The sequence below is a fragment of the Coenobita brevimanus genome, chromosome 101 (assembly GCF_032717465.1).
Source record: "Coenobita brevimanus isolate Jiangsu-jjx chromosome 101, ASM3271746v2, whole genome shotgun sequence".
NCBI lineage: Eukaryota > Metazoa > Arthropoda > Malacostraca > Decapoda > Coenobitidae > Coenobita > Coenobita brevimanus.
In genome coordinates this window covers 3,602,323-3,616,102 of record NC_137054.1, presented here as the reverse complement: position 1 = coordinate 3,616,102, position 13,780 = coordinate 3,602,323, and the positions used below count along the sequence as shown (strand labels likewise).

The 13,780-nt window shown below is 41.0% G+C and overlaps 1 protein-coding gene across 1 annotated transcript in view; it reads left to right on the top strand.

Moving 5' to 3' along the window:
• The window catches only part of LOC145414890 (uncharacterized), a 104,495-nt gene that overhangs the window by 41,079 nt on the left and 49,636 nt on the right, over positions 1-13,780 (top strand). Inside the window, 4 exon segments of the mRNA XM_080284307.1 lie at positions 979-1,211; positions 9,166-9,425; positions 10,941-11,169; positions 13,638-13,750. Coding sequence (XP_080140433.1) covers positions 979-1,211; positions 9,166-9,425; positions 10,941-11,169; positions 13,638-13,750 — 835 coding nt within the window.

Sequence of the window (13,780 nt, the reverse complement as noted above, 5' to 3'; positions counted from 1 at the left end):
CTGACTGAGGAAGTGAATAATGGGTGATATATATATATATATATATATATGCTTTTCAACCATCGTGACTGGAAAAACTGTTGTAATAGGTCGGAGTGGGGTAGGTAATGTGTGGGTGTTATAGGTGATGGGTAGACTAGGTGGGTGAGAACTGGTTGGACTGGCGAAAATAAAGTAAAACAGTGGATATGCGTGAATAAGAGACGTATGACCGGGGAACCAAAAGAGAAAGAATAGTTGAGGGATGGGTTGGTTAATTATGAATTAAAGATAACAGAAACACAAAACAGTGGTTTAGTTGTCCGCGTTTTTATTTATCAGATTAAGTTATCAGGTGAAGATTGGCAACTTTGGGGAGTTTGTGACAGCTCCTATTTAGACGTCATCTGTGCTTTCAGTTCCAATACTGCCCACCTTCTGTAGTGGATATGGAGAAGTTGCACTAAAGAAACTGGAAAATAAAAAATCGGAACAATGCTATAAGAATAATTAATAACCTAACAATTACAAATTAACTACCTCCCCTAGAAGTAAGAAGGAAAGTTCCCTTCCTTGTGTTGATTTACATGCACTTTTATGGCAAATGCTCAGACGAAGTTGCAACCATTGTGCCACCTCTCCACGCTTTCTTCAGTGCTTCACGGGCATCTGCTAACGCTCATGACTTGGCTGTCACACTGCTATATTATTGAACTTCTGCCTATCAGAATTCCTATATTTCCCGAACTGTTTCATTCTGGAACACGTTTTCCTATATTAGTTGCTCCCATATCTTCAACCTACAGCAGTTCAAGTCCAACCGTTACAGATTTTTATTACGATTGAAGGACATCTGTAATCTGGTGTATGGATTTTTTATTTACTTTGTTTTTACTCTTCCTGCTCATCTTCTGAACAAATGAATGTCTTTCTAGGGGTTGATTATATTCTCATTTTCAGGATTAGTCTGCATTTACCCATGTTTCTCCTCAATTCCAGCGTGTGGGTGATGGGTGTGCTAGCCTGCGTTGGGAACCTCTTAGTTTTAGTAGGTCGTTTTGTGGTGAAGGAACCCAACCGCGTCCACTCTTTCTACATCAAGAACCTCTCACTCTCGGACTTCCTGATGGGGGTGTACCTATTCGTCATCGCCTCCTACGACGCCTACTTCAGGGGCGCCTACATCAGACACGAGTACACCTGGCGTCGCTCCTGGCAGTGTAACTTGTGTGGTGGGTGTAGGGGGGTGTCCTCGTACATTTATTTAGGTATATATTTTTTTTATTTCATCCCATCCTTAGGTGGAAAAAATCATGATGACGATGGTGATCATGGTGATCATGATAATCTTGATATATATATTTCTTTTACTGACAGGTCCTATTAAGGTGGTGAAAAAAGTGAGGGTTGCATTTTGAGGGCTACATGAAAGATATATATATAATATATATATATATATATATATATATATATATATATATATATATATATATATATATATGGTGTGTGTGTGTGTGTGTGTGTGTGTGTGTGTGTGTGCAGGATTTCAAAAAACACAATATATATATATATATATATATATATATATATATATATATATATATATATATATATATTTATACGTATTAAAGTCATGTACAGTACGTGTTCATAGTACTCAATCTGTGCGGCTAATGTGACGGTGTGTCAAGTTACGGGTGTAGTATGGGTTGTACTCTGAATGATCCTTGGAAATTACAGTATGTGTATGATACAGTGAATACTGATGAGATGCAGTTTGGCTATATGCCATGCAAAGGGAGCACTGATGCAATATTCATTGTCCGATATCTTCCGGAAAAATATACAGGAAGGGCGACATACTTGTACTCTGATTCTGTACCTTTGAAGAGGGCTTTTGACAGAGTTCTGAGGGAGGCGGTGAAGTGGACAATGAGATATCTTGGGGCTGAGGAACGGTTGGTTAAAGTGGCTATGGCAATATACAAGCTTGTAAATATCAAGATGAGAGTAAACATAGGTTGGGTGATGACTTTTGTGTACAGGGACGATAATCTTATGCTTTCCTAACATTTTGAATTATTAATCTTTTCAACATGATGTATTTCTCACTGAATTCTTTGTATTACCGGATTATTTTGACGGACAGAGATATTTAGAAGGGGAGGAAATAAATAATGTCTTCCTTTCAGCATAAAAGATCTCTCGTGAGCTCAGTACAATCGTCGGAATGTGGAAAGCATGCCACTGCGTTCAGAAATTTAATCCTTCATCCAGATTCGTATCTCGTTCGCAGAATAAAACTGTACATATGTACAACTTATTTTGGAAAGATATGTACTTGGAGGAATAATTGGGTTAGCCTGTGCTTTAAAACAAAATTCCATAAACCATTCAGTTAGCGACTTGTCTCCCAAGCTTAATTATGTTCTCTGACATTATTAGAATGTTAAAAAAAAAAAAAATTGTACTGAAAGGGGTAGAAATTTATATTCCGTTAACATCTGCACTAATATTGTTTTTTTTTTTTTTTATGCGAGGAAGAAGGAACCAAAGGCCATGAGCCCGCAGTAACAGTTCCCTCCAAGAGAAAAACAAAATACAATATAGAGCCAAATTCAAGATCCGATCATTTTGAGATGCCTGGACACACTGCGTTTGAAAGACTGGAGATCATAGGCAGGAGGAAATACAGACAGAGGGAGACAGTTCCAGAGCTGACCTGTTGCATGAATGAAAGACTGGGAGTAACGGTTAACTCTTGCATTAGAGAGTTGGACAGAAAAGGGATGAGAGTTTGCTGCCAGACGGGTGCTACGCGCCCGTCGTAGAGGTGGAGGAATGCAAGCAGACAGTTCAGAGGAGCAGTGACCATTAAAGTAGCGATAGAAAAGAGATAAAGATGCAACAGTGCGGCGAAGAGACAGAGGTTGAAGGGAGTCAGTAAGAGGAGGAGTTAATGAGACGAAAAGCCTTTGACTCCACCCTATTGAGAAGAGCTGTATGTGGGGAGCCTCCCCACACATGAGAGTTGTACTCCACACAGGGGCGGATAAAACCCCTGTATAGAGTCAACAATTGTGCAGGGGTAAAGAAAGAGCGGAGTCGGCTTAGCACACCCAATCTCTTGGATGCAGATTTTACAAGAGATGTAATATGATCTTTCCAAGATAAGTCCCGAGTAAATGAAACCCCAAGCATGTTCAAGGATGATGCATGATTAATCTGAATATTATTAAACATTAGTGGGTATACCTGTGGAAGATTTTGTCGGGTTGATAGGTGTAAGAACTGAGTCTTAGAAGCATTAAAGACAACCATATTATTTTTACCCAGTCAGAGATATGAGCCAAGTCAGACATTAGGTGTGCCATAGCCTCATCCCTTGTTTCTTGAAGTAACTGTTGAGATGGGCGTTGCGGGAACCGAATGGAAAGGTGAAGGTGGAGTCATCAGTGTATGAGTGGATAGGGTTATATGTACAGCTTAGAAGATCATTGATGAATAAAAGGAAGAGAGTTGGTGATAGGACAGAGCCCTGAGGAACACCACTGTTGATAGATCTAGGAGAAGAATGATGGCCGTCCTACGACAGCAGCTATAGAACGACCAGAAAGGAAGCTAGCGATGAAGGTACAGATAGAAGGATAGAAACCGTAGGAGGGCAGTTTGGAAATTAAAGATTTATGCCAGACTCGATCGAAAGCCTTTGAGATGTCAAGTGCAATGGCAAAGCTTTCGCCAAAGTCCCGAAAGGAGGATGACCAGGAGTCTGAAAGGTAGGTGAGAAGATCGCCAGTGGAGCGTCCCTGACGGAACCCATACTGACGATCGGAAAGAAGGTTGTGATAGGAAAGATGCCTTAAAATTTTTTTATTAAGAATTGACTCGAAAACTTTTGAAATACAGGACGTTAAAGCAATTGGACGATAGTTGGAGGGTTGGGAGTGGTCACCCTTCTTTGGGACTGGCTGAATGAGAGCAAACTTCCAGCAAGAAGGAAAGGTACAAGTTGACAGACAAAGGCGAAATAGTTTGCCTAGGCAGGGTGTAAGCACAGAAGCACAGTTTTTGAGAACAACAGGAGGGACCCCATCAGGCCCATATGCCTTGTTAGTACTGAGGCCAGTAATGGCAGAAAATACATCAACTGAAGAAATTTTAATGTCAGCCATGAGGAAGTCAGAGAGGGGAAGTGATGGAGGAACAGCACCGGAATCGTCTAAGGTGGAATTGGAGGAGAAAGTCTGTGCGAAGAGATCTGCTTTATCAGTAGAAGAAATAGCTACAGAACCATCAGAGTAGAAAAGAGGAGGAAGGATGATGAGGTAAAGTTGTTAGAAAGATTTTTGGCAAGGTGCCAGAAGAGCGGGAAGAATTCGAGTTGGAGAGTTGAGAGCATTTAGTATGGATGAAATTATTTTTAGTAGAGCGAAGAACAGACTTAGCACGATTCCGGGCAGAAACGTAAAGATTATGTGATTCAGGGTGGGTTGGCTCCGGTACCTTTTGTAGGCCTTCTCCTTGTTGCGGACAGCATTAGAACAAGCGTGATTAAACCAAGGCTTTCTTGCGTTAGTCAAAGGATATGAGAAAGGAATGTATGCTTCCATGCCCGAGAGAATAACCTCCGTAATGCAAGGCACACTCAGATGGCTCACGGCCATGGAAGCAATAATCATTCCAGGAAAATCAAAGAAGTATTGCCTGAGGGCCTCCCAGTCCGCAGCTCCAAAATGCCAGAGACGACGTTTCCCTGGAGGGTCCGCAGGCCGTACTGGAGCGATAGGACAGGTTAAGGTAATAAGGTTGTGATCGGAGGAGCCCAACGGAGAGAAAAGATTAACAGAGTAAGCAGAAGGATTAGTTGTGAGGAAGAGGTCAAGTATGTTGGAGCTCTCTCCAAGGCGGTCAGGGATACGGGTAGGGTGCTGTACAAGCTGCTCTAGGTCATTAAGGATAGAAAAGATGTAGGCTTGTTCACCAGGTGGATCCGTGAAAGGAGAGGAGAGCCAAAGGTGGTGGTGAACATTGAAATCTCCAAGAATGGAGATTTCAGAGAAAGGAGAAATGGACAGAATGTGTTCCATCGTAGAAGTAAGATAGTCGAAGAATTTCTGATAGTCAGTAGAATTAGGGGATAAGTAAACAGCACAGATATATTTAGTCAGAGAATGACAGGAAAGCCGAAGCCAGAGAGTGGAGAATTCAGAAGAATCAAGTTCAGGAACACGAGAGCAAGATAAGTCGTTGCGTATGTATACACAACAGCCACCTTGGCTTTGAAATGAGTATAGAGAAAGTAGGAGGATACAGAAAAGGGTTTGCTGTCAGTTGCCTCAGACAGCTGAGTCTCCGTTAGAAAAAGAAGGTGAGGTTTAGAGGAGGAGAGGTGGTGCTCAACAGAGCGAAAGTTAGATGAAAGGCCGCGAATGTTGCAGAAATGAAGAAGAAGAGAGTCAGACAGTGGTTCCAGGCACCTCGAGTCGTCACCGGGAGAGGGGCAGATGGCGGGGGCATTTATGGTCCCCCCCCCCTGGGGACTCCGAGGCTAGGTGAATTGACGCCATTTTGGTAAATTTTGAATAGGAAGTGTGGTGTGTACTGTGCATGTAGTTTGGTGAAGATAGATAGAGAAATTTGTACTGGAGAGCATGCTGGCCTACCCTCCGTGTAACTGAGACACTGAAAAAGTTCAGCAAAGGGGGATGGTCAGGAACTAGTCCTGAGGGCTGATGAAACGGGAGCTCCAGCACTCCCTGTCATCAGCTTTCCATCCACCTCGGGAGTACTGCCCTGCTCGACTGGTGCTACAGTCTACTCCATACTTACATAAATCACTTATATTACGTAAGGCGATGTTATGAAGTGGGAGAACAATGGTACTTCTAAGGGAAATAAAAGTATTTTATTTAGCTACCCCATAAATCCTTAGCCTATATATTTTGTTTTCTAAAAGCGCGGGAACAAAGAAAATGTACCAGTATGGAATTATCTGGTACTTCCTCATACAGCACAAGTTGACTTCTTGTCAACCTTTTGAAGAGGTTCTTTGTAAAAAGCGAGTTGTGTGGACTGTCAGAAAGTTACACTTCTTTCAAAAAGAAGTGTGTGGTAAAACTGAGAGTCATGATAACAGCTACAGGAGTAAGCCTTCTTATTGTCGTTCCTTCTATTATACGACTAACGTCACACGATTTGGTTCAGCCGAGAATCGCTCATTAGAGTTTCATGATGTTAATACAGTACTATTTACTTTTCACAGTCAAGATAATCCCACTATTTCATGCCAGCTAACTCCAGACTATTTGGATTAGCTGAGTTTCATCTCCCTCTCGCTCTAAGATATAGATAGAGAGATAGATAGATAGATATTGTGCCCAATAAAATTCTGACATACAATAGGCTATATTATACGGTTCTGAAGTCGACAAAATAGAGTAATTCATCGCACCGATGTAGAATGAAGAAAAAATTATTTTGCCTACGTTGGGTAAAATTGGTAGAATTGGGGGCAAAAGTCTTCACCTGAAATTTCATTTTTTCTTTTAATTTTCCTTTGCAGACTAATATTCCTAAGCTGAGAAAACCCACCGTAAAAGTAGCCGAACTTTTGTCCCTCTCTGTAGCCTACACTAACAGGTTTGAGATCATGGCTAATAAAAAGACAAAAAGTTATGAACTGAAGATAATTACGGTGTTTCTTGTGGACTGGGCGAGATAATAGATAGACTACGGATGGCGAGGCAAATCGGCGCGTGGGTGCCTGCTGGGCCTCAAGGAACAGGGTACAGATTGTCAGAAAAAAATATTTATATGAAACGATGACCGGCGTGCAAGGAACGTAACATTATAATGCTCCACTCCAGTGCGTCGTTTTTGTTGCCGTGTTGCCGCCAGGTGACATGTTTATTCAGCTTGAGAGAGACATTTCAGATTGCAAGTGTTAGAAACAAAATGTTTTTTGAGATCCTTCCAAAGTTATATATTATCGTTTTGCAGTAGCCAGAATGATGTAAAAAAAAAAAAAAAAAAAAGCAACTTTCTATTTGGGCTGTCGTTTTTATTTAATTCTTTCCGCTCCCTGCCGAGTTTATCGACCTTATGAAAGACCAGTTACTGTGAAAAGAGTCAAATAACGCATTTTACAACGGCCCCCCCACCATTCGAAAAATCTACGCTGATTATAATCGCTTGGAGACAGCAAGAATGACGTCTAGATTACATCGCCGGGCTGAAGAAGTTACGTGCTCACGAATTCGACATTTTTTTTTTGTTAGAAAGCTTTAACCCACCTAACGATGACGTGTTTTATATTTTACTCTTGCTCTTTCCTGGCTATATCATTCAGCTAAAGGAAGAATTTCGTGCTTGAGTTGTTTGGTAGAGCCTTGTACGTTTGACTATAGGGGGTTCTCCGTAGCTGAAAGAAGTGGTCTGACGGTAGCAAGATTTAAAGAAAAAACAAATACATCATCGGATTGATAAGGCTAATCGTTACCTTTAAACTATTTGCTATATGAAGAGAGAACCTGTATTTTTTACACAGGAAAAATCATCAGAGAAATTACCACTATGCCGGTTATTTGCTATATAAAATAAAATCTTTTATAATATTATTGGAGAAAACAACTGTTAGCATTAACCATCACACCGTGAGTGACATCTTTTATGGTTATAGCAAAACGTTATCAAAATATTATCGTCCTAACGGGACTCTCGAAGATTTTCTAAATCCTTCTCAGCATGAGCTCTTTCTTAAAACAAATTCAAATGTCTTGGTGTGGAAAGTATGGCACTGAAAATCCGTCATCGTACCGAAAGAACTGATGAAAATGTATATTTATTATCCTGGGTCGGCTGGGATATGTCTGTGTTCCCTACACAGAAAATACATGAACAAGCACGCTGCATAATCCTTCAATTTTCTGAGTTTTGGTATATTTTCTCCCTTCCTATCCGAACTTCCAAACAGTGGAATATAGAGATAGATAGACAGATAGACAGCTTGAGTCAATAACATACAAGGGGATATTACGATATAATAGGTAAAATAATATAGCTGAAACAGAACCTTTACGGTCTACAAAACCTTAGAGAAACATTGGTTCATTATCATGTTGACGGAAACCTCTCATGGTGAAATGCCGTAGCAGCAGCAGTAGTAGTCGTAGCAGTTTTTTGCTGTTTGTTGTCACTGCTGTTGTTTGTTGTTGTTGTTATAGGTTCAACTGAAATATGAACCGGGTGAACTGCAGTTTGAAGGAGTTAATGTGATTATTATGCTTGGCGTTACTGTGTCTCCGTGGTGAGTGCCCTAAGGGTCTGCAGCATTAATGAACTATAGTATTAACAGAGATGAGTTACAGTAATAGATTTTGCATGTTCATACTAAATTAAGTAACCTCGTAGCATTAGGATTCTCTTGGTATACTGAACATCAAAAAAATTACTCTTTTACCTGACGCATTGGCCACTTCCAAACTTGAATACAAAATTCGTGGTTGCCTTAAGTCTATTGAGTCTTGCTTATGAAATAGAAAGAATCTCCACGGTTATTCGTCAAATAAATTCTCATCTGACTCCACAAGACTGTCATCAGGGATGAAAGAGGTTACACATTTTCATCGCGTTAGAAAATACGAGCTGCTGTAACAGTGGCGACATTGTGCTGCTCTCAGCGCCTTGTATGAAACTGCTTATTGTACCGTCATTAATGGAAGGGTTCGCTGATGGTAATAAGCGCCTTGATGTCCAGAGGTTCCCAGCAACAGCAGTGGTGCACGTCGCAACAGCGCCCTTGAGCTTTTATTGCTAATTTTGTTGTTCTTGTTGCTTTTGTTGTTCTTGTTCTTGTTTATTATTATTATTATTATCGTCACCGTTATTATTATCAAGCTTTCCCCAATATATGACAAAGCTTATTGTTTTGGTAAGTATTATTAAGCTTCGCCATATAAATGGCGAAGCTTCTTGTTCTTGTTAGTATTAATATTAAGCTTCGGTGAAGCTTCTTGTTTTCGTCAGCATCATTATTAAGCCTCGCCATATAAATGGCGAAGCTTATTGTATTCGTCTGTATTAATGTTATTATTTCGCTTTGCACTTTTTTAAAATTAATTCTTGCATCAGCACAACTCCCATCCCTCTCAGGCGTATTCCTTTATCTCTCCTTGTCTATTCCAGGGTTCCTTAGCACACTGAGCTCTGAAGCCTCGGTGCTCACGCTCACCACCATCACCCTGGACCGGTACTTCTCCATCGTGCACCCGCTCACGCTGAAAGAGAGGACACTTAGGGCGGCGGTGGTGGTGATGAGCATTACCTGGACAGTAGCAGGCGTCCTAGCGTTCTTACCAGTCAGTGGGATAAGATACTATGGGGATAACTTCTATGGGAGCAATGGGATGTGTCTGCCACTTCACATACACGACCCCTATGCTAAGGTGAGAATGGGTACCTCCATAGATGAACAGATAGATTATTAGATATAGGTATTTTGACTTTAGGTCAGTTGAGTCAGCTGAGAATGAATAACAGACAATGGATAGCACAGTAGGCGAGAGGGGGATGCGATGTGTTGTTTTCCCTCCATTTGATGCGTCTTATCCATCATATAATTAATGCTGGATTCTAGTATGATGATGATGATGATGATGGCACGAAGGTATCATATGTTTTAATGACTTAATACATTTAGTATTGGCCGAGAATAAAAAAAGGCCGATATACTGTAAACACCAAATGATGTTATATTTACAAATGATCACATGTATAAAAAAAAAAAAAAAAACTAGGTGGTAAATAAGAAAACGTATAAAACTATGAAATATACAGCCCAGTTGATGTGATACAATACAGTACATAAAATAAACGACCAGATAATGAAAATACACTGGTATCATACAGGGTGAGAAGGCCTGTAGAGTCTAAAGTTTACTCCTTTATGCAAAGGACGTAATTTTGATTTTATCCCTCACTTTCCTGACGATTTCATCTAGATTAGGATAGACTTTTCGAACAGGAGGGGTTATCTGAGATCCCGGGTGGCTCTCCCAATCTACATGATATCATCTGAAGGCAACTTGAGTAATATATAACACCACATCATCCGAAAGGCTTTAACTTTATTTTCACCTGTTACCTGACTTTGCTACCTGTGAGGGGTGATTCAGATACATAAATAACCTTTTAGCCCGGTGATATACTTATAATTTTACTTTTGTTATTCACAAAAGTGTAACCAAATTCGAATGGAAGGGGCTAGATATATCCTTCATGAACCCCATTATTACAGGGCGTCTCCCTTCAGTTCAATAACGTGACAGAGAAGCAAGGCAGAAAATAGGTTAAGTCCTCGAAAGTAGGAGAAACATCATGAAACTGAGAAGTGTCGCAGGAAATCAATGAAGCAAACAACAGGGAAGAGAAATAATGTTACTGGCAGGTTGGGTAGACAGTAATATAACTCGAGACATGAGTACAGTTATAAAGTGTTTTCATGAGAATTTGGTAAGATTTCGTGACCTGTCTCGATCTCATCTCAGCTAAGGCTACCGGCGTGAGTGCGTTAAGTCAAGATGCATGTCAGGACGAATTACGTACATCGTGACCGAAGACACAAGCGATCCAGTGGTATCTTGATTTTCAGTTTGAATCCAAATTTCATGCTGTGTCATCTCTGTGATTAACCGTGCAATATGCTAATTTTCTTTACATATATTGTAGCTCTCAAGCAACAAAACATTATATATTTCTTAAATAGGTTTACCGAAATCGACTGGAAACTCAAGTGACGATGATGATGACGATAGCTAAATTGCTCTCTCTCCATCAGGCAAGAGTAATCTCCGCTGTCACATCTGCGATCTTATGTTCATCACCGTGCTCTGCATTTAAACCATGATTAGAGTGACGATGATGATGATGATGATTTATAACTCGCTTTTCCTCTCCTTCAGGCCTGGGAACATTCGGCGCTCATCTTCTTAGGTCTAAACCTGGTAGCCTTTATGTTCATCGCGTATGCCTATGGCCGCATGATCCTGGCTATCCGGGAGTCTCAGATGTCGTTGCGGTCCACCCAGGAGAGGCAGGACCGCATACTGGTGAAGCGGTTCGCGTTTATAGTGGGCACAGACTTCCTATGCTGGATGCCTGTTATTGTGATCAAGGTGGTGGCACTGGGAGGTGAGTGATGGGGGGATGAGATAGTGAGATCGATATGAAGCTGGATTGGATTATGAGAATGAAATTAAGGGATGGTGGAATGGATATGAGGCTGAAAAGGGTGATGGAAAAGAAACGGAACTTGATGTTGAAGGGACTGAATGGGATGATTGGAACAGAGATCAGAGACGGGAGGGAAAGGATATAAGTATGGTGGTGGGACTAGGAAGGGATGGGACAGGTTGGGACAAAGATGGAAAGGGAATGGGACTGGGAAAGGATGGAATTGGGTGAAATGGGAATGGAACAAAACGATGAGATGGGAAGGAATGATTCAGAGTTGTGGGAGATGGGGTAGGGTGGTGGAAGTAAGGGTGAAATGAATGATGGCAATGGGATAGAGGGGTGGGAGAGGACGCTGGGGTAAGGCTAAGAGAATCTGAGAGGAGGATGAAAATGGGAGAAAATGCAGAATAAGATTAAGGCCGTACAAGAAGACAGAGCGGACTGGACAGAAGGAAAACAGGGGGAAGATGCTCGTAAAACAGAAGGGCCGCAATAGGAGGGCATCAGCATCAGAAGCCAGCACACCCAACTTTTATTCAGTTTCCTCTCACAGATAAGATATAATTTTCCAAGAAGATGGTAAAATCAGGATGTGTCATTAGTAAAGTGGAGTTCAAAAGAATGTAAAGGTGAATAATAGGTGTGGATAAACGTAAACAACAGAATACAAAGATAGAAAGTCAAGTGTGAAGGGCAAAGTAGGATACAAAAATTCAAAAGAGAGGATAGGAGTGGAAGAAGTAGGACAGGATAAGAGGAGAAGAGTGACTGAATATGTAAACAGCGAATCACGAATACGGGGATGTGAAAGAGAGATGGAAATATTGGAATAGTTATAGGGCATGGAAGTGTGATTACGAGGGAAAGTGAGAGAGATAAAACCGGAAAAATATAAGTATGTGAAAGGATAGGATGGCATGATGTTGGAATGCGATGGATGAATGAGAAAAAATAAAGAACAACTGGAGGAGTAACAGAATGGATGGAGAGAGCCTTAGGAAAAGAATAGGTGGAAAGAAGGATGATACAGAATGAGAGAGGTCAGAATGAGTGGAACAGAGCAGGAAAAGAAGAGATAAACAGCAGGATGAACTAGGATGAGAAATGATACAATAAATTGAGTAAAGTAACAAAATGGAAAAGGATAGATAAAGACAGATGTGTTAGTGCATAGAGAGCATAGGGGAATGGAAATGGAGAACAGAAGAGGAAGAGTATAAAGAACGACTAGCCACAATATGAGAGATGTTAGAAAGAATGAGGTAGGGTGGATAAATGGATGAACACGGTTCGCAAGATGAAAGGATGTGATAGACTGACAAGGATGAATGGGTTAGGAGAGAAGAATGGGATACCTACAAGCGAAAGAGCTAAGTGAAATATGGGAGGTGTGTGTAAGTTGATGGGAGAGTGGAAATAAAAGGATAAGACTGACGAATGACAGGCTGTTAAGGAAAAGGAGATGATTAAAAAAGGGGGCAGGGGGAAGCACAGAGTACGGTATGGGTAGGAAGATGGAAAAGTAAAAGGAAAATGATGAAAGAGAGAATACAGAAGGCCGAAGCAGAAAAGTGGAAAGGAAATACTATAATTACGATTGGACCACCACACCACATCACTACACATTCACCACCATATCACACCACACATTATCACACCACACATCACCAGTAAGGTGATATATACAGAGAGAGAGAGAGAGAGAGAGAGAGAGAGAGAGAGAGAGAGACCATTCCATACAGATGATTAATCGTGCTAACAAATGAAAGAAAACGGGACAATAAACATAGCCATAAATTTCTAAAGAAAAAAATAAGTAGCAGTTCATAACCAAGTTAATATTTCTTTCTGTAGGCCTATAGGTGTACTGGTAAGGATTTTATTCGGAGAAAGTAAAGGGTATAACTGCATATAGTGTTACCCATTAAAAAATTTATTCAGAGTTAATGGAGACATATGCATTATTTATTACGAATACATATTTTGTATACCCTACTTTGACAATCGATAATACTGACATAACCACAGTTCGTCATGCACATCCCATCATCAATATTCAGTTACCCTGCCGTTCATTACAAATTACGCCGTTCCTCAAACATCACCAGCGGTTCTTCACAAATATTCATTCAACGATTTAAAATGATTCAAACGTTCTTTTCACCTTCGCAGTTCCACAGAATCTCTTATCTTTCCTGACACTTTTGTCACTCCTTATAGTTCTTCCAGCACCACCGTTCCTCAAGCCCCCATCGTTCCTCATGCCTCCTACGTTCTTCACACTTCCCTTGTTTCAATCACCTCCACTGTACCACAAACTCATATTTTATTGATCTAACGGTTCCATACGCTTGTGCCTTTCCTTCTGCTCCTTGCGTCCCTCATATGTTCACCGGTCCTCTCACTGCCGTTCCTTTCTCCAGGTGTGGTGATCGACCGAACCCTCTACGCGTGGCTGGCCGTTTTCGTCCTTCCTGTCAACTCGGCCCTCAACCCCATCCTCTACACACTCGCCACCAAGATCTTTAAACAACAGGTAACGCCTTTGTTGGCTTATTAATTTGGC